The sequence below is a fragment of the Pieris rapae genome, chromosome 4 (genome assembly GCF_905147795.1).
Source record: "Pieris rapae chromosome 4, ilPieRapa1.1, whole genome shotgun sequence".
NCBI classification, from domain to species: Eukaryota; Metazoa; Arthropoda; class Insecta; order Lepidoptera; family Pieridae; genus Pieris; species Pieris rapae.
In genome coordinates, this window is record NC_059512.1 from 133588 (window position 1) to 155632 (window position 22045).

The following is a 22045-nucleotide window of genomic DNA, read 5'->3' on the forward strand; positions in this document are numbered from 1 at the left end:
AAATAACTGTAAATAAGCCCAACTCAGCTTTAAGTTTGTAGTCAATCAGCTACACTGATTATCAGCTGGCCCATACAATCTTGGAGTGAAAGCATCATAAATATAAATATTTATAACAATAAAATTTAATTGTAAAATAGGATTGGATAAAACATGTGACAATTTGAACCTCACACCAGTGATAATTGTTTTAGATGTCTGTAGTAAGATAAGATGATATTACCTTTCTTAAAGGTAACCCCTCAAATTGGCCTTATGGGCCAACGCTACAAAGGTCTAATCTGATCTATTTTAGTTGTAATAGTAAAAATATTTTTGCAATATAATTGGTGATAAATTATTAAATTGCTGTTGTTACTAAATTCAAAGAAATAAATAGTATTTAAAATAAATTATATTTATTACTTTTCTATTTATAAAAAAAAGAACAAAGCCATACAATCTATTAAGTCTGGGTTCTGTATCTGTTTTGTGATCATTAATTTACCATTGAAACTTACATCAGCTATTAAATGAAGCTGAAAGTCACAGCAGCTTTCAACCCTATTTATTTATTCCAAGGATACAAATATCAAAGAAGGCTTGTCTGTAAAAATACTTCAGTTTTATAATCCATTTATAAACTTTGCATGAATTTAAAAATACTCATCTAATAAGATATCGTTTCTGAGTAAGTTGTGAAAAAACTGTTTAAACAATTTGGCTTGAGGTCTTAACAGATCATCATGCTCAAGTGTTATCCAAATCCAACTAAGTTAAGATTTAGAATGCATGAAACTATACATCTGGAATATATTGATAATATGATATTTTAGTTTATTTACTGTGACACTTAACACTCTTTCAATACACTTTTTTCAACAGTAAAATTGTAACTGTATGAGTCTATGTTTACTTTATGGGATAAGAAAGCCAAAAGATCTCCCATTTCCATGGCAAATGAATCCTGATTAGCGGACAATTGCAATTCACGAGCTAATGAAAACGGCACTCCTTGCAAATAGTGGAATGTCGGGTCACATATTCTCTGTTTGTGTGGAGGCACTGGGACTGGAGGTGCTCGTCTTTGGGGATACGTGGATCCACCCATGTTGGGATATAACCCTCCAGTAACTGCCGGATCTACCACAACGAAACCGTCATCAGATTTTGGTCCTGGAATGGGTGGATTATCTTCTACTGGTGAAGATCTTCTTTTACCAAACAATGCCGTGAACATCTTAGATTCGATCTATTTAATTACCTTATATTTTTATTTTAAAGTATTAATTGTTTAAAAAAATTGTTCTCAACAAAACGTAATATTAAGAATAACAAAAAAACAGTGCATAAATTTATATCACAATGCACAGATATCTTATTCTGTTAGATATTTAATAATTTTTAACTTAAAAGGTTAAGTACATTCTGTGCTGCACAGATCAAATATTATTATGTTAAGGGTCTACGACAGATTACTCACTGACAGATGTATAATTGCAAACTTGTTTAATTAATGCCATAAATCTTGTGTCATACATTAATTGCAGACACCGAGCTGATTGCAATTGTCACAGTCACTTTGACATACATATTCTGTCAAATAAAAGGTAACTGGTAAGGAGTACAAGCTCAGAGAAAACAACTAAATCATGGAAAACTATAATAATTATTTTTACAATTCGTGGTAAATTTAATTTTAATAATTTATCGACTTACCGAGTCTTACAAATATTTTAATGACAACTAAAAAAGACTAACTGGTGTTAGTGATAAAGTGATAGTGTTAATTGTTTACATATTTCGAGGAAGTTTAACCAGAATCCAGCTGTGTTGCAACGGGTTAGTTTAAAGAATTTATTATGAATAAGTAATTTATAATTATTATTTATACAATCCTATCGAATACTTGGCGCCAGGCGTTTTATTGCGTCTCATTGACCTACTAAGAATGGATATACTGACAAAAACAATAAATGACCTTCGTACTGTTTGGATAGTTTTGGTCACTTATCGTACCAGATATTTATTTATCAAGAATATATACTAAGATTATTGACTGAAAAAGTGAAATGCTACTAGAAGTTTTTTATATTATATATATATTTAATAAGTTTCATCATTGTTACATTCATACTTAACCTCTGTTATGATATAAATATGTGGCATGAATACTCATGCCTTCTGGTAAATAGATTAAAAAGTATCTCTTAATCTAGTGCCTTTCCTAAGTGAGAATGATTTATACTAATAATTTACTGCTTGTCTGGCTTTATAGAGTTGTTGTTATAGAGAGAGTAACATTGTTTTACTTTTACAGAATAATTTAATGAAAATATGATAACATATAGATAATGCATTAGCTATAGTGAACTTAGAATAATCTAGTTGATATAAATGGGACTGAAGTAATTACAATAAACAAACTGATTACTTAATTTAATAGAAATTTTGCTACACAAGACTTATTCAGAATATACCTAGAATCAGTAGGTAATACTAAAATATGACATATTGTGGCCATTACTTACAGGAGGTTTGAGGCTAATGACAATAGACTGTATCATTGTAATTGCTGAGCGTCTACAATTATTATTAGACTAGCTCTGTATCTAAAATCTCATAAAAATTTATACATGATTTTAAATCACACTTAAATACATACTATAACAATTTAATTTAAAACATTATTTGATAATAAGTTCATGTGCTAGGATGCATGATTACTTAGAGTAATTTATCTTTTCAGAAGTACATATTTCCATCGATGGCAGATGATCCTAGTTCCTCACAAATGTCATCAGGTAACTTTGAATTTCCATATTACACCATTCTTGGTTTACTGAATAATGTCATATATATACAAATCTGAGGTGCAGTGGTATTGTGGCTATTAAAGATAACCTTTACATACAATGGACCTATTGAATGTCTAAGTGCGGAAACAGAGTCCACATACCAGGGGAAACTTTTAGGAGTTCTTTTACATTACGTTTAAAAAATCGTAAATGTTTTCACATCCCACACTGTCGAACAAACGTTGGCAGAAACTCTCCAATAATTAATAGGTTGTGTCGCCACTATAATGATATTGCACAGAGTTTTGACATTTTTCATGGTTCGCTGGCCTCAGCAAAGAGTAGAATTAGGACTCAGTACCAATAATTTCTTTTCTTGTTTATAGTGTTTTCATTCTATATAGCTATTATTTTTAGATTTTTGTTTGTTTTTTTGTTTTGACACTTTATTGTATTCACTTAATTTCGCTGGTCGTGTCCACATGTCCTAGGGACGGCACCGCATTTTTTTTATATTTTCGAATGTAAGTTGATGTTGACATGTGTTTGTCCTAATTTTGTGGTCCAATAAAAAAATTAAATAAAAAAATAAATAAATAAATAAAATAAAAATAAAATACATTCATATTTTAATTTTTCTGATGTACCTTTTTCTGATTGGAACTATGGAAATATCAATCAACAAAGGGATTGCAGGCCAAGACCTAGTGCCTTGTGGTTTTTTTTGAGAAGTGTGAGGTAGCACTCCAGAGACTGGAATGAACCAAGCCTCTTATATAAAATATGACCACATGTGTGAAACCCTAGTCTTAAAAGCTATTATTGATTTTTCACTAAGCATTTTTAAATGAGATCCGCCTAGATAAATATATTGTTGTATAAAGAGTGTTTAATAACTAGTTATAATGCTATACATTCTTCTAGGGAAGAAAAACAACAAGCAGTATTCCCCAACATTAGATATATTATTTGTAATATTTAAAAATTGTAAAGGTCTCATGCCACAGTGTTTGTAATTAAACTCCTTTCAAATGGCTCCACCAATTTCTGTGAAACTTTGTGTGCATATTGGTTAGATCGGCAAATCAGACATCTACTTTTCATCTCTCTAAAATGATTTTTTTATGATACAGCTTACAAAAATAGATACAAAATAAAAACCCTTTTCACCCCTTTCATTCCGGAAAACCGAACAGTCTCTGGGGTAGAATAGCAAAATGTTCTATGTTGGTATGTACTAAAAAGGTAGGCTAGGTAAAATCAGCAGCTAGTAATAATATAAAAAACAACAATTCTCTTTTAAAATAAAGAACCTAACAATTGCACATTCTGCAAGTCTCATACTTTCAGCTGGTATAAGATTTTCTTATTAATCTCATCAGTACAATTTTTAATAAAAAATCATTTTTTAATTAATAATTTAATATAGCCTGTCCAGGATTTTTTCAGCGAACCCATTGTTTATTTATTTTTTAATATTTTAAATTTCATTTAAAATATGTTTCGTTCATTAATCACCTCGGTGCAGGACGATTTAGGGCTGGATCTTAGACCATTTTATTTTTTGAAAATCCTAATCGAATTGTTTACGTTGTGTCGAACGTGTCTTAAAAGATGGATAAAGTTTCACTAAGAGCTGGTAAATCTACACTTGAGAGCGTCTTTTTTAATTTCTTTGGACCACAAAATAAGGACAAACACTTGATACAAATTGACGTACATACGAAAATATAAAAGCGGTGAGTCCCTATAACATGTAGACACGACCAGCGAAATCAAGTAGAGATATTTGAAGATTCACAAAAATGTAGTTTTGCGACTCCTTGCTAAGACTCACCCCTCCAAACCATCACTGACGCAGGATGATGACTACGTTATATCTTTCCGACCACTTGGACAGCGTAGCGTTCTTCAATCGTTAAAACGTTTTCATCGGTAAATCGGATATTTCTGTGTGTTCGATCACTTAAGGTTCAATATTCAAATAACTACCACTATACTAATACCACATATTGTTAAATAAAATTTAAACACGTCTTCTCTATTCAACTCCTTTATTGCAACTAATGACTGACTGACTAAACATACCGCTCACCAAAACATATTGTTTTTAACTTAAAGCTTTACATTATATTATATTGAACTTAAACTTAAACTTCTTACTTAACTTTATACAAAAAATAACAATGCTTATTAACCTTATAAAAAAATGTAACAATACTTGAAAAACTTCCTTTCGAATAGTGGACTGTATTAATAAAAAATATCATGCAGACTACATGAAATCATTTTCTTTTGGCAACATCAATAATTTTGATACTGGTCTTTTCACTGTATTAAGGTAACCTTTGCATCTTAATGTAACTACTCTTATCAATCCGTCACTTCCGGGGTGGACTTCTTTAACGCATCCTAATAACCATCTAGTAGGTGGTAAGTCGTCCTCTTTTATGATTACAATATCTCCAATATTTGGGGCTGAAATATTGTTTTGCCATTTGTATCGTTGCTGCATGGTATTGAGATATTCGGTCTTCCATCTCTTCCAAAAATCTTGTGTCATCTTTTGTATCTTATACCATCCAGCAACAAAGCCAATTTTCTTGTCATCGTAATTAACATCAGGAATGCTTATTAGGGGTTCCCCTATTATGAAATGACCCGGAGTTAGTGGTGTGAGGGTTTCAAAAGTTTCGTCCATTTGACATATGGGGCGGGAGTTTAGACATGCTTCTATTTGTGCTAGTAACGTCGAAAGCTCTTCAAAGGTTAATTTGGTATTTCCATTAATTCTTAGTAAATGTCTTTTAGCTGATTTGACTCCAGCTTCCCATAAACCGCCATAATTAGGCATTCTTGGCGGAATAAAGTGCCAAGTTGTTCCGTCATTGGATAATAGTTCGGCTACTTCTTTTGTTATGTTAGCTTTACTTTTCCGAAACAAATCCTTAAGTTCTTTGGATGCACCAACGAAGTTAGTGGCGTTATCGCTCCATATGTCAGAACAAAATCCTCTTCTAGCTACAAATCTACGAAATGCAGCAATAAATGCTTGTGATGTTAAATCTGTTACAGCTTCTAAATGAATTGCATGGGTTGTCATACAAACAAATAGGCAGATATATCCTTTTGTAGCATGGTGACCTCGACCTTTAGACGATTTAATCCAAATCGGGCCTGCATAGTCCACACCAGAATTAAGAAATGCTCTGTGCGGGTTCACTCTGCATGCAGGAAGCTGTCCCATTCTTTGCGTCTGTCCCTTAGCCTTACTTATTATACAAACCTTGCAATTTCTAATGCACAATTTAATAGCATTCTTCATGCCTACAATCCAGAATCTACTTCGAATGTACGCCTTCATTATTTGAATACCACCATGTAAAGTTTTAATATGTGCATCTTGGACAATTAATTTTGTAATGTGAACTTGTTGAGATAAAATAATTGGATGTTGACTAGCTTCAGAAATTTCTGCATTCTGCAGTCTTCCTCCTACTCTTAAAATACCATTTTTATCTAGAAAAGGACACAATGTTGACAGTGAGCTTTTGGGTTTGACCTTTCCTTCTTTCTTCAAGTCTTCTATGTCCTTTTGATATATTCTGTCTTGATAAAAATGAACACACCTTTGTAATGTATTTTCCATTTCTTCGGTTGTTATATGTAACTTCTTGCTTCCTTTCTTCATTCTCATACAGTACGATATAACTCTTTTCAATCTGTTTAAGGTTGAAAATCGTTCCCATATTGGTTTTTCGTCTTCCTGTAATATGTTGGTATGATAAAAACCTTCTTTTTCACTTCCTTCTTTTTCTTCTTCATAGGTCTGAGGTATAGAATAATTTCTTAAGATTTGTATTCTTTCATGTTTAAGCCATTCTGGCCCATTCCACCATAAGTCAATGTTGTTAAGTTCACTGGATTTTACTCCTCTGGAGGCAACGTCAGCTGGATTTTCATATGATTGTACGTGATTCCACTTGCTACTATTAAGATATCTTTGTATTTCTGCCACTCTGTTGGCGACGAATGTGTGCCATCTACCCGGCTGAGATTGAAGCCAAGATAACACTACCATGGAATCGGTGTACACGTAAACATTATCGATGGAAACTTTTAGTATTTCAGTGACTTCTTCCATTAATTCTGACAGCAATGCAGCAGCACACAATTCAAGTCTTGGAATAGAAAGCTGTTTTAGAGGAGCCACCTTTGTTCGAGATGCAATCATTGATACATAGATTGCATTATTTTCATCAACTACTCGCAGGTAAGCAACAGCTGCAAACGCCTTTTCTGAGGCATCTGCGAAGCCGTGAATTTGTACTTCTTTCGTGTATGATGACATATGAAACCAACGAGGCACTTTAATGTGTTGTAGTACTTCTTCAGAATTACTTGACCACTTTTTTATTTTGAAACCGCCTTTTTCTAATATCTCTTTAATGTCAACACATAACTTTTTTGCCTTCTCTACATCTTCATGTCCCCCCATTAAATCATCAACGTAAAATGACTCTTTTATTGCTTTCATAGCTTCAGAGTACCTAACATCACTAGAACATTCATCGTCGGCTAACCTTAATAGAGTTCTTACAGCTAGGAATGGAGCTGCAGCCGTTCCAAATGTTACAGTCGTTAATTGGTAACTTTTTAATATTTCATCTGAATTGTCTCGCCAAACGATGCATTGTAATTTTGTGTGTTCCTCGGACATCTTCACCATTCTATACATCTTCATTATATCACCGACAAAACAAATATAATGTTGTCTCCATGTGATAATTAAACTTCGAAGGTCTTGTTGTATTACAGGACCAACCAACATTGTATCGTTCAAGGAATACCCTTGAGAACCTTTTGCTGATGCATCAAAGACTACTCGAACCTTCGTAGTATCTTTGTCTTGTCTTACTACCGCATGATGAGGTAGATAAATTGTATTGCAGTCATTCTGATCTTCAAGCTCTTTCATATGACCCAAATCGATATATTCTTTTATAACTTTTGTATATTCATCTTTTAATTGTAAATCTTTATTTAATCTTTTCTCTAGATGCTGAAATCTCTTTATTGCTTGTTCTTTAGTATCTCCTACTTGCTTAATAGTATCTTCTTTACTTCGCTTTAGTGGTAGTTGTACAATATATTTACCGTCAATGTCTCTTTGGGTTGTGCTTGAGTAAATTCTTTCACATTCTTCTTCTTCTTTTGTGTATATAACTTTCTTCTTAAATAAATCTTTGTCAATTTCCCAAAAAGATTTCAGTAAATCATTGTCTTCTTTAATGTGCATACTTGTAATATTAATGTTATAGTTGGAGCATAGGGTTTTCCCAGACAGTATCCAACCAAGACTAGTCTTCTGAGCTACTAAACCGCATTCAAGACGGATTAACCCATCTTCTATTATTTTTGCAAAATCACCAGCACCCAATAATAAATCAATTCGACTTGGCATAAAACAGGTAGGGTCAGCCAACTCAATATTTAGTAAATCACTTTTATTAATAATTACTTTCTTCGCAGGTATTAATGATGAAATAGTTTTTAGAACGTAGGCTTCAGTGTAAATGTAAGTAGAATTAGCTTTAATAGATAGCTGGACTTTAGACTTAAGGCAATGCTTTTCTTCACCGATACCCGAAACTGTGCCGTTGACTTTCTCTTTCTTTAAGTTAAGAAGTTCAACGACTCTGGTTGTTACAAAAGTCGCTTCTGAACCCTGGTCAACAAGGGCACGGAGTGTATGATAGTCACCCGAGCTTGATTTCACGTGAACTAGTGCAGTAGCCAATAAAACACCTTGACTCGATTTTTCTTCGCTGGAATAATGTGATGCTACCTTTGTTTCAATATCTTGAGATGTTAATGAAGTTGTTTTTAGTGATGCAGGAGCTTCTTGTTTCCTTTCCAAATGGAGAAGAAAATTATGATTTCTCCCACATAACTTACATGAAATGTGTCGCTTGCATTCAGTCACCTTGTGATTTGGTAGCAAGCAATTAAAACACAGGTTGTTTTTTAATGCAATATTATGTCTGTCTTCCACACTTTGCTTAATAAAATCTTTGCAATTATGAATGTAATGGTGTTTGTTACAGAAGGAGCATGAGGGCTTAGTATCAACACCTTCTTTAGCCACGTAAAAACTCTTTTGTACTATTTGTCTTAGATCTTTTGAACAGTTTTGGTTAGTTGTGTTTACTAGCTCCAAAGTTCGATACTTGGATTCTAGAAAATTCTTTAGGTCTTCCCAAGTTGGTAAGTAGTCGGAGTCATCTTTGTATATGTATTCTTCCCAATTTTTATGCGTATCTTGATCAAGTTTATTTACCACTACATGTATTATAATCGGACTCCAAGACTCAGTCGATATTCCTAAGTTATTTAAATTATTTAAGCACTCACTTGTTGTATCCAAAATTATTTTAATTTGATTTGATGTCTGTGTGTTGATTTTACGTAGGTTAAACAGTCTTTTTAATATGTAATTTATAATTATTCTCTTATTTCCGTAACGCTTCTTTAAAATATTCCATGCTTGGTCATAGTTATTTTCTGTTACACTAATATGTTTTAACAAGGCAGCTGCTTCGCCGGTAACACTTAACTTCAGATAGTGCAACTTTTGTACATTGGCAAGCGAATTATTATTGTGGATGAGGGTTAAAAATAAATCTTGAAAAGTTAAGAAATCTTCATAATTACCGGAAAATACGGGTAATTCGATTTGAGGCAGTTTTACACAAGATGAATTTGTTTCGGTGCTTAACCTCTGGTGGTTACTGCAACTTTCTTGGCTACCAATTACATTCTTACTTAATAAGTCCAACATATCGGCTTTAAAATACAAATACAACTCTTCATATTTATAATATTCTTCGTTTAGAAAATAGGGTAATATTCCCTTTTGTTCCCTTAGAGTGCATGACGACAAATCTTCATGTGCTACATTAAATAACCTCCAATAATCTTCAATACATTCCAGCCTCGCACGAATATATCCAGTAGTTATTCTTGACTTCGGACTTTTCTTAAAATTTACTTCGGTTTTTTTAATTTTCGAGGCTAAATCTTCTAGTTTATTTAAAAGCACTTGCTGTTCAGCACTAACTGTTGACGTCATGATTATTTATATATATATATATATATTGTTTATATTTTAAATATATCTTAAAACTTCAAAACGTCTTTATTCTTCACTTATTCACATTTATTCTTTCTATGCGCAAAACGACCACTCAATGCATCAAAACCGGTTTCTTATCTAAGGAATGCGGCCGAGCTCACTATTTTTTTGTTTTGCACGTTTACTTCATCCGGCTCGAAGGACCAAATGTTCGATCACTTAAGGTTCAATATTCAAATAACTACCACTATACTAATACCACATATTGTTAAATAAAATTTAAACACGTCTTCTCTATTCAACTCCTTTATTGCAACTAATGACTGACTGACTAAACACTGTGCATTTCACCTGCCAATCGTAGGTATTGATCAATCCACTCTCATCAATTGTAAAGATTGATTTAGAGCATGTCCTGTATATCGACGATAAGCACCGACGTTTAGGTCATGTTTTATAATACGCGATCTTCATTTCTCGCGATTAGATTTTTTACTTTCGAATGGTTTGTTTAGACGAATTATGTCTTTTACAGCATTATTAAGTCTTTTTAACTAGTCGTTCCAACAGCACGTATCAGCAGTATTTATTGATAGTACGATACACGAACATACGGCTGATACCAAGCTTCTGAAATGTCTGGAATATGACCGACAGCTCTATACCCACTTTGTACAAGGCGATCACTGCAATTCAATTTTTTTTAAGACCAGATTCTATTTTGTAATTTGATAATGAACTCGAAAAAATATGTTAAATGGTGCAAAATCAAAAGTTCTAAAATAATATACATACGTGTTCCAAATTCAAAATAACTTGGGCTTATTTGTTGAATTCGTCTTTTGTTATCTTTGTCCGGAGCATGTTTTCTTTAATCAAAAGATTTATATGATGACGGATATTAAATTTTATATGGTCGAAAATCGTTACTATGTCGGTCGAATGTTTCTATGCCTTTTGTGGTTTTATATAAATCGTGAGCATAGTTTTGTGGTAAAACGTAGCGCTTGTGAATCATTAACTCTACATGATTCTTAATATCACACACTAAATATGACTCGACATATTTTAATTTAGTAATAATTAAATCTCAAACATTAATAGTCCAACATTAATTATTTATGGGACACGAATGGGTGTCCCGCCCGTGTACCGTGGCCGCCATGTTGGAAAAGGGGGTGAAAACGCGTTTTTGGCTATATCTCTTAAACTATCCATCGTACATAAAATTTGTAAAGACTCTTTTTGTAGCGAATCGCTGTGCTTACAATTTTAATATTTTTTTTTCCTGTTGGTTTTATTTATCAAGAAATTAAGTATGTCAGAATGTTCTACCGTTTATTCTTCCACATTCTATTGTATTAGTTGTGCTACATAGTTTGCCTCGTGTATACGCATTGAAAATGGTGAATATTATTTTCAATTAAATAAATAAATAAAATTGAGAGTTTTGAGTGCTGAATGATTTTTTTATAAATATTGTAACTTCTTTTTTAGTTATATAGCCTTTCAGCCTTTATACACGGAGATATCATAGCAGATTTTTTTTCTGTTTCTCCATGCTTTTTCAGGAAGATCATGATGAGTGTACATCAGCCGCCTATAACATGGGCAAACTAAAATTCATAAAAATTCTGAAAAAAACATCCTGAGTCAGCAGGTACAGCACTACTGGTCCATAGTAAAGTAAGATTTCTTCCCTCTTTGCTCACTGTTGTTAGCGAACGTTTTCTCATTGATTTATACGGTGGCCACAAGGACGATTCTCTTGACACATAGTGTATCTCATAAGATACAAACATTTCTCCAAGAAAGTATCAAAAATTCATTCGCTTCCTCAAAACAGGATGCAGCCCATTTCCACAGTCTTCGAGTGTATGTGTACGAAATGTTATTTTTTTAATATAATAATTAGTTTTCGAATTTTAAAGAAAAAATATTAAGCCAAATAGGAATTTTGGATTTATGATAAAAAGTCACATAGACATAAATAATTGTAGGCACAGCGATTTGCTATAAAATGTGTCTTTACAAATTTTATGTACGACAGATAGTTTAGGAGATATAGCCAAAAATGTGTTGCCAAATAAAACAACTAGTGGAGGAATAATTTTATACTTCGAGCAGATGATTGCATCGTAATGTGCTTTACAAGTTTACTTAACATTCTCTGCAGAAGTATAATTGTTCTTTTTGGTTTAGTATCTTCTTAATGTTAATCTTAGTTTTTGTGAATATAAAATATACATATATTTATGTTTTTGCACATCTCATGCTCATCACAGCTTCGGAGCCCATAAGCTGCAAGACAGGAGTAGGCCGGGGGCTCGGCTCGCGGCTGATCGATGTCGGCAAGGCCACGGTCGCGCGGCGTTATTGATTACTTATAAATAGCAGCAGCCCCAGTGCGCTCGCGTCCGCCCGCCCTCCGGTGGCCCTCCGCCCTCCGCCCGCCCTCGACGACGCTGCATGCCGTACACGTGGCTGATATTGCTTATCGATGTAAATACTGTGCCGGCGTCCTTTTATTTTGAGAAAAATGGGAATTCATGATTCCCAATCATGAATTGGGCTTCCGCTAAATACTGAACTGATGCAACAGGCCTGATGTTGATTAATTCACAAGTTTTTTAACTAGTTGATTCTTTCTGTTACTCGTCTTTATAAAGTCTATTTGTCACTGAACAATTGTATGCACACCATGCAGTAGAAGCAGACTATTAGGCAGGCGGTGCTGTTGTTGTGATCGTGGTTGTTTAGGAACGGAGGTCAAGGCCACCTATCGGGAATCTTCGCTTCCCCCCTCCGCGCCCACCCTTGTTCGGGGCCTAGCCGCTCCGGCCTTCATACAAGGCGTGGCTGTATCCTTAAATAGACGTAGCAACAGAGTTTGTCAACACACGCCCACGCAGTCGCGTCTCCTTCTCCCTGTTCCTGGAGGTAGCCGGGATTCGCAGGTCAGGCGATCGCGGCTCTCACTCGTCTAGATAAGTTATAATTGAAGATAACTTATTTTCGTTTGAGCTACATATTTGCCAAACATACTTAATATCGTCTCTTTACTGTGAGAATTTGGTATTAAACTTCAAGTCTAAAAATAGTAACAGCAACCTCCCTTACATAATTATGAGCGGAGGCTGTATGTCTCCCTGGGAGGCTTTCTCTTCGGGAGGCGGCGGGCGGTCACAGTCCATTCGCGACAGTACGAGTGCGGCGGTCGGTCCGAAAGCACTCGCTGCATGTCAAATTACTTGTAACGTTTTTCTATAAAAAATGTATGGTTAAAACATTTCGTGGAAGTGAAGGTGTTCGAGCGCTCTCCAGATATGTCGATCGAACCGAGGACTGTCAGTGCGGAAGGTAAAGTTATCCCTCATGACGAAGATTCAGCAACCACGAGTGTAACTTCCCTCCTAAACAATTTATTACCTAAACTTTGTCTAAACTGATTTGTGTCTGAGATTCGGTGCGGCTTCTTTATGTTAAAAGTAATAAATACCGTAAAGCTTAGAGCATAGCTTAACTTGGTCAATCACTTTTCTTCTTTACTCGTTAGAAAAGCGGTGAAGTGTGCTCTAAACGTTGTTTCGTATCTGTGGAGCCCTCGTCCCAAAAACCTTTTGTTTAAGGAAAGTCTTTCTTTTGATTCCTTAACAGCTTTAATGCCCTTTTTAATTCGATGAGGTATTTCGTCCAATGATCCGTTACGCAAACATTCGGATTACGTCAACTAATAATTTTACACAATGCAAATTCATTCACAACCAATGTCGCGTTTTGGCGTTCTATTTGTGTCCAAATGATAGGCTGTTATTTTCACCATATAATATAATAGGTATATATATATATTATATATATATAAAAAAAAATCTATATGATAGTATAAATAGTATTGTAATAAGTAACGAGCAATTGGGGAGCGTTACGCGCCGTAGGTTCGGAATTGTCTGCAACATTCAATAAATGCTATAATAAAACACGTAAATATGTAGACACTAGCCGGTCCCGCCCGCTTCGCTGGTCGAATTTTCAAAGGAAATAAAGTAAATTTTATTCAAATGTTTTTATTCATTTTTTTTTTTTGCTTTTGTGTTAATTTTTATTTTTTTTCTGAAATTTTTATTTTCGGTTTATCATAAAATTAATTAGGTTATATAAAAACAAATGAAATTAATTAAATAAAAAAAAACAATTGACTTTAACCTTTTCTATTTAAACAGTAAAAAAATAATCATTTGGAGTCTGTAGAAGTTACAGTTTGGAAACATAAATTTAACATTCTCACACCCACCCCCGCAATCCCTGTTGGAAATAGAATTTCGTAAAATCCTATTTGAGATGATTTCTGCATGACAAATAAAAGATTACTACCAAATTTAAAGTCTATAGAGGTTACAGTTTGGAAATAGAAATTTCACATTTTAACACCCACTACCGCAATCTTTTTCGGCGGTGGGTTGTTGTAAAATCCGCTCTTAAATCATTTCTGCATCACATATAGACGACTCTAGCTAAATTTGTAGTCTGTAGGAGCTACGCCTTAAAAAATCAAAATTTTCATTGTTAAACCACCCCCGCAACCTACTGTGGGGTGACCTACCGTAAAATTCGTTCATAGACTATTTCTACATCTCTTACAGAAGATTCCTATTAAATTTGGAATTTATAGGAGCTATAGTTTAAAAACGGGAATTGTTCATTGTTAACGCCCCCGCAATCCCCTTGGGGGGATGAATTTCTTAAAATCCGTTTTTAGTTGACCTTTACATAACGAAAGTAATATTCCTACCAAGTTTCACATTTCTAAGTCCTATAGTTCCCGAGATTTCGTTATGAGTAACTATAGAAATTGGAATTCTTAGCTGAATGTAAAAGAACATTATCCGTTTAGTAAACTCCGTTGTCATGGAAACAAAAGAATCAAGAGAAAACGCTTGCAATTAGCGGGATAAATGTTCATAAAAGAAAAACAGCAATAAAAAAATGAAGGAACGTTAGAATTCGAAAAATAAAAAGAAAAATTTCGCATCGAATAGTGGTAGTTTCATGTCAGTGGTTTAGGCGTGAAAGAGCCTCAAACGAAGACCATTTTCATTATATATATATAGATAACATTTATAATAAAACAATAACAAAAAATTTTGGTAAGAAAAAAAGGCATTACTTAGGTACATTTAAAGAACACAATTGGCGCAAATAGAATAATGAAGGTTAAAAACTTAGTTTAAATTTCTGTTTAACATTAAAACATATTTATTTTCACAAAGGTTTACACTTACCTTAAATAGATAGTAGGGCGCGTAAGCAGGCACCTGCGCATGGACGAATCACGTAACCAGTTAAGGTCACGGCGCCAATTCGACTGAGAAGTGAAAAGTGAGAGGTCAAAAGGTAAGTGGGCCACAGCATGGCGCCCGCGTCGCGTCTTTCACTCAAGACTCAAGACCATAAGATGACTTTCTTTAACCACAGAAGCGTTTGGTCTTTTGTATTTTTACTACGTGCAAGTCGTTCTTTGTGGTTTCTACTGAAACTGTTGTTGCTATATGCAAGTTTGGTTCCTCATATTATGTAACATATATTTTGCAAATTAAAATATGTGATACTAAAATTCATCAAGTAATAAATCCAATCCGAACATCTATGTTTTTGCTTGGTTGACCGTCGAGTTTATTATGTCTACCTACATTTTTGTTGCTGTTATTGTTTTGTAAATTTTATATAAGTACCTACATCTGTGCGTTCTAATAATAATAAATTCATCTTAGTTTATAATGTTTTCTCAGTAAGCGAATTTTTGTACATAACTCATATGAGAAATGAAGTTAATCTAACCTCACATTATACATATGGATGTAAAATTGTATGGATTGAATAATTTTTTTCAGTAGTACTGGAGATTATCATCGATATATTTATTTGTTCTATTAAGTACTCTTTTGTAATTGCCCTGAGCTAGAATTTCCTGAAAAAATATTTATGTTGTCGCCGAGGAGATTTCGCTGAAGAATAATATAATAAGGGACGAAGTCTCACTGCGTAGTTTCAAACAAAATTATATTCGAGAAAAGTGAATGAATGAACGAGATGAGACAACAGCGGGATTCCCACCTGAGTCACTCGCTATTTCAATAAATTCATCATTTGATACGTTTATAACACGGGTCATAATTTATTATCAAGCCAAATAGATGGCTACACGCTTATCTCAGATAATATAGGTTCGACTTAAATAAATTAGTTTTGCATTGTATGGCTATTTATCGGGGAATAGCTTTGGGCTGTCTAAGGAAAGTTCGCACGTGTCCTTGGAAAAGCGAGGGTAGATATACTATATATTTAAATGACTGTCTCTCAATAACGTAAAGGGGTCGGTAGAGGCATTCGCTAGTCTATAGCGTCTTACAGTCGTCGAAAGTCGGGCGGAGAGGCGGCCGCGGAAGTTACCGAATTAAACTACAACTTCAAAGTCGAGGTCGTCGCGATTTGTCATCGTCTGCGCAACCTCGCCGTCGCGCTGCGCCTGCGCCGGATTTCTTTACAACCGCGGACGACAGACCCTTAACCTTGACAAAGAACCATTTAGAATTTTTTTGGGAATTAGCGGAATAATTGATAATGGACACGTAAATGTCGGTGTGTGGCAAGTGCTACGGCACTGAATGAGCGGCGGAGTGCGGGCCGCGGGCGCAGGGCTCGGTGCCCACTCGGCCGACGGCCATCAGTCTCCACTAGCGACTCGAGCTCGACGGCCGTGTCGGATGTGCGTCAGCGTCCTCGCCAATGTTATGATACAAGTGCGCGGTGTTGTTTAAGATGTTTGCGTCAGCCGCAGTGTGTCCGTTCTGTGTACCAGTTTTTAGTGCTTAAGGTGGATTCCGGACTGTATCAGGCCGTGGAGCACGGCCGGCGACTCGAGCGCTCCCGGGCGATGTATGTCATTAATTTAGGTGAGTCTGAGGTCTCTCCACATTCTTTCTTCAGCAAATAGGTTCTAGTAGAAACCGGTGTGCGTCCGATAGATCTAGCTAAACGAACGATGTATAACGCTAGTATCTCGTTGTTCCGATTTCTGGACCGGTTGTTGTCTGACTTTCTTTCAAACCGCAGCCGAAGGGGCTGATCACTCTCGATGACAATAAGCAGTCAGGTTCCATTTCAGAATTAACTTTATTCATAGCCTCCTTTGTATGTGTGTTGTTATTATATTGACTTTACGCGGCGCGTGGGCGTGTGTTGGTATGTTGCGCTATCGGTGGAGCTATTTCTGTACGACGCCTGTGTGCGTACGCGCCGCATCTGTGTGCCTTATCTGTGTTATCGCTCACACTATACCATGTCACCGCACAATCGGCTGTAAAGCTTTTAAACCTTAAATTTTCATTTAATTCAGTCATCAGTGAGAACATTCGTGGACGTAGTCTAATTGCTCGAATATGCGTAACACCGTTCATCTCCAAATATTAGTCATCGCATACAATCAACCGCAGCCGAGTTTCCTCGAATGACAGAGCGCTGCGACCATGGAAAGATTCTCTGCTAGCGTATAGACAATAATATTATTGTGAATCGCGAATACACGTCTTCCCATATCACACACTTGTTCACTTTGTAAACGTAAGTTCAGATTGTTAAGTTCGGTGGCAGTTGTTGGAGGGATATTCAAATACATGAAACTCTTTGTTTGTAGCTGGGAAAGCTGAAAGTCTTTAATCGTTTGAAAACATGACCTAAAACTTAGATAAAATGAGGGGTAGTGTGGTTGATTAACAAAACGCTAACTTGAATATTTTAAGTGACACAAGTACATAAACAACAAAAAGGCTGTTTCATTTTAAATCGTAAATGAAACAAAACTACGCTACTTTTCTAAATCTGTTAAGACGGTGGCGGCAGATTATTCCAGCACTTATTGCCAATATACTTAAATATTCCTTCAAATGCAGCCGTATGTCTCCTACGTATACATAATGTCAACGATATGACCGAGTTCTCGGCTCCCTCATCCAACACAGCTTGTTGTGGAACTTGAAGGGGTTTTGAGCATCACCACATCAAAAAACATAAACACAACACGGCTTCCATATTTTAAATTTAATTTGAAATTTGAAATAGAAAAAGACTTCGTGCGCCAGAAATCGTGGTCCGTATAAACTAACATCATTCTATATTTCGGCTCAGTATTTAGATTCTAAATATGGCGTAGAAGCAGTTAGCCATGGTGTTATGAATATGTTACTTCACATCAAATATTCGTTGAAAATTACACCAAGAAGCGCTCTCTAATAAAAAAAAATACGTTTATTTTGGAACATAAGATCATCATGGTATCACTTATTCGTCATTAAATTCGAGCCTGTTGTCATCCCTACTCATCGACAAAGAAGACAGAGGATGTTGGCCGAGAGAAAAAGCCGGCGTAAAAAACTCTCGGTACTCTTTTTTAAAAGAAGCAAATCATCACAATTCTACAATATTTAAAACAAATATAGCAAATTAAAAGTAGCCTGTCCAGCACTAGTCCCAGGCCCTTTTATCAACTAGAAGATAATCACTAACTTTATAGTAAGCCTTTTTACACAGCTTTTCTTAAATACATTTCTTAAATTTAATAAAAGGCAGAGATAAAAGAGCCTCTGGGATTTTATTAAAGAAGAGTATCCCTTTTCCCAAAAAAGAATTACTAACTTTACATAGTCTGGTACGGAGAAATTGCAGCCTACGTTTGTTCCGAGTATTGACATTGTGCGTATGTTCTATTCTAGTATACTTATCACTATTTTTGTATAAATACATAATATTTTCATAAATATGTAATAAGGTTATTATATACCACTCCTTCTCGAAATAAAAACTCAGTTGGGTTTCTGCAATAAAAACAGATTCATTTATTTATTTTCTGTTTACAAGATAAAATTACAAAAGACAGTTAGAAATAGTCTTACCTGCAATAAAAACAGAAAACAACATTAAAAGTTTTTACTCCAGGTGATTTACTTATTATTCCTTATTAAAATTAATAACCTTTAAACCAATAATTGAAATCTTCAATGTTCGATATTTTTAGGTTAGAATCCCGACCAACGAGTATTCATGTTCTACCATCGATAACCCGAGTCTATCACTCTGTGCGAAACGCGGCAAATTCAAACATAAAGATGATTACGTCTCATATAAATGAGAGTCGTTATTTTCTTTATAAATATATTGCGAGGGAAAGGTCAGTATATTGATTAATTTCCTTAAATTTATCTGTCAGAGATTCCCTACATTTTAAATTATAGATTGCACGAATAGTTCTTCGCTCTTCTGCAAAATGAAAATAATCGTTTATATAATATTGCTCTTTTCGGAGGATCAAGGCTTTTGCTTTTTCCGAAATTCAGACTTAAGAACCAAAGCGTCAACTTTCAACTGCGTCTTGTGTTTTGGAAGTATGAAAAGACAATTCGTTATTTCTAAAATGATCTAATTAATTTATTGTGACGAAGGGCTTGTAGTTCCGAAATCCGTAGATAATTTGGTAAACAAATGAATTAAATTAATCACCGGCGTGGTCTGCGTCGGCGCTGACGTCAACCGGATAAATGAGCTAATTTTAAATATCATATTTTGTATGATGCTTTGCACATTTTTTCATTCCTTACGTTCGAGTAGTCGTTCCTCGTAATCTCAAGGGTAAGTTCGGCTCCTGGAAACTACAAACCGTAACGTTTAATTACTGAACGTCTGGTCGTCCTCCATTCCCCCCAAACCTTGGCAAACCTCTAAGGACCTCTCTGTGTTTGCCAGGGCCTGTTAGTCGGCCCCATCATAATCATTACGTCTGTACACTTCTTCATGTATTCTGTAGAATTTAGCGCACGGAGCTCGGAAGCCGGAGCCGTTGGCGTGCCGCCGGTCCTCTTGCCCTGCTTCCTTTACCCGTACCGCAGAAGTGTACTCGCTTTTAACTCTGGGTGGGTTTAGTGCGTCCAAACTTCTGTAACAGCGTAATTTTGGACTTTGACAGGCTGTTTGTGAATCCACTCGCCACCAATTAAAATATCGCGATCGAATGTGTATCTTTTGCGGACGCGGAACCATCAAAGGACCTTCGCCGCATCGCTGATCTTAATTATAGAGATGACGACAAAAAGGCTGTTTCAAAGGCACTTCTTACGCAAAGATTGCGTAGCAAATGTTATAACAATCTTATTATTTAGCAAATTGTAATTTAACTTACCTATAGGTATATGTACACTATACAATTATACATACAAACTGAAATGGGGATGAAACGACGCGTGACGTATATTTTAATGCGGTTATGATTTGAACAATAACCATTATGATTAATATTTTTAAGAAACACAGAATCATCGCTTCGAATGTATTTATTTAGTTTTTTGCCTTTTTACATAAATATATTTTAGGTGAGTATATCTTTAAAATGCTCAGTTAATTTATATTCAACCATTAGTTTGAACTAAATTGATTGATTGATTGGCGGCCTATAACCACAGGCACAGTTTTGGTTATAATATAAGAACTAACCTAACTTGTAGGAATATATATAAATACCATTTAAAGTATTGCTTTTGGTAATATAAAAAAAGATTTTCGGTTCTCCTCGCCTCGTTTAACCTGGTCTCCACACAGTCAGTCTATTCTGTCGTAGTCCACTTTGAACCTTGAATCTCATCAGCACCAGAAGTAACTTTATTCTGTGCTTCATATTTTATGTTGTATGATTTTAAATAAGTTTTTCATAATTAATTTTTGTCGTTTTTAATAAAGTATTTATTTACTTAAGTAATATTATTTTTTCACGACATCGTATACAAACGTAAACACATTCGTATCACTTGATACGGAGGAGGAGCTTAAATGAAAGGCTTTGGATTACAGGATTTAGAAATAATAAGAGAGAAGAGCGAGTGTTGCGTTGCCCTAGTTGCGTTCGCATCGTTAAATAGATTTACGGTGTCTAGCCAACGTTCAGCGATCGGTCAAGATGCAATTACTATTTGTCTTCGGAGTTTTGGTTGCTTATTGAGCAACTTCCCCTCTCTCTCTCTCTCTCTCTCTCTTTCTCTAAGAATTGTTATGCTATATGAAACAAAATATGCAATGTTCCAATGAAAATCACGTGGCCGTTAACAGATCGCACCGGCTGCCTCCGGCTGCCTCTAACGAGCATGGGGAGATTAACCTTCAATGTGCTGACGATCGCCCCATTCATGTCATATCCTCCTGCTCTGTAACAGTTTCGTGCGAACCGGTAAAAACTGGCCTCGTAAGGCTGTCTGTATAAGGCATGTGGGCAGGACGCTAAAATGAAATTGTAGCGTGTGATATTCGATCAATGAACATTGAAATAACCGACATAATATTATATATTTCCTTAGTCTATTCCGGTTACGCTATAAAGGGAGAGGCCCGCGCCAGGCCACGTATAAATAGACGTGGACGAAGAACGATGCTCGCTCCGCACTGGACATTGGCCAGATTCGTGTTCTTCGTTTTCTTTGCAAAATCACTTAATAAGCATACAATTGCATTTATAAGCGAGTTATTGCAAAGCTAATCGCAGTAGAACTCACGGAAATAACTATCGACGAATCATTTATTGAATCTTGTACTCCACTATTGTGATGCACGGCAATGGCCATAGAAAAATTAAGTTTATTGAGAATTATTATTCGTCAGAGCTATAAATAGCCCGCGTTTTCGATCGCATCCCTCGCGTGAGAATTAAACTTGTACTCGATTAGAGCTGATGCAGCTCAATAATAAAATGGCTAATGAAATGGAGAAATTGGTCTTGGCTCTCGGGTACATATTTCTTAGACAATTAAATTAATTTAACTTATATACCGGTATCCTGTGGCGTATGGATTCTATGTTTAACATATGAATTATTGCAGAGCACTACTACCTAAAGGGAATCAGAGTAGGAGCTCACAACTGATAAGGTTTCCGGTGAGGTCGGTGCCCTTCCGCTCGGCTGCCTACCGTGAAAGTGCCTCCCACTCACGGCTTACTTGACAATTGTAATTCACATATAGACCTGAAGGTTTTTCGACCGGAACCAGCATAACGACTTCTCCGGGACGCATGCCATGTAGAAACGACACCTTTATGATTACAA

The 22045-nt window shown here is 35.4% G+C and overlaps 1 protein-coding gene across 13 annotated transcripts in view; it reads left to right on the forward strand.

The window, feature by feature from the left end:
• Nucleotides 1–1575: 1575 nt before the first annotated feature.
• The window catches only part of LOC110997140 (histone deacetylase 4), a 29627-nt gene continuing 9157 nt past the window's right edge, over nt 1576–22045 (forward strand). For 6 of the 13 annotated variants that reach the window (XM_022265148.2, XM_045634789.1, XM_045634786.1 and 3 more), the window contains exons 1-2: nt 1576–1821; nt 2729–2783. In XM_022265148.2, the coding sequence (XP_022120840.2) occupies nt 2747–2783 (37 nt within the window). In that variant the 5' untranslated portion in view covers nt 1576–1821; nt 2729–2746. Of the gene's footprint in view, nt 1822–2728; nt 2784–13140; nt 13273–16328; nt 16863–22045 lie in introns of those variants that run through there. The other 7 variants (XM_022265150.2, XM_045634794.1, XM_022265149.2 and 4 more) reach the window with 5 other exon arrangements.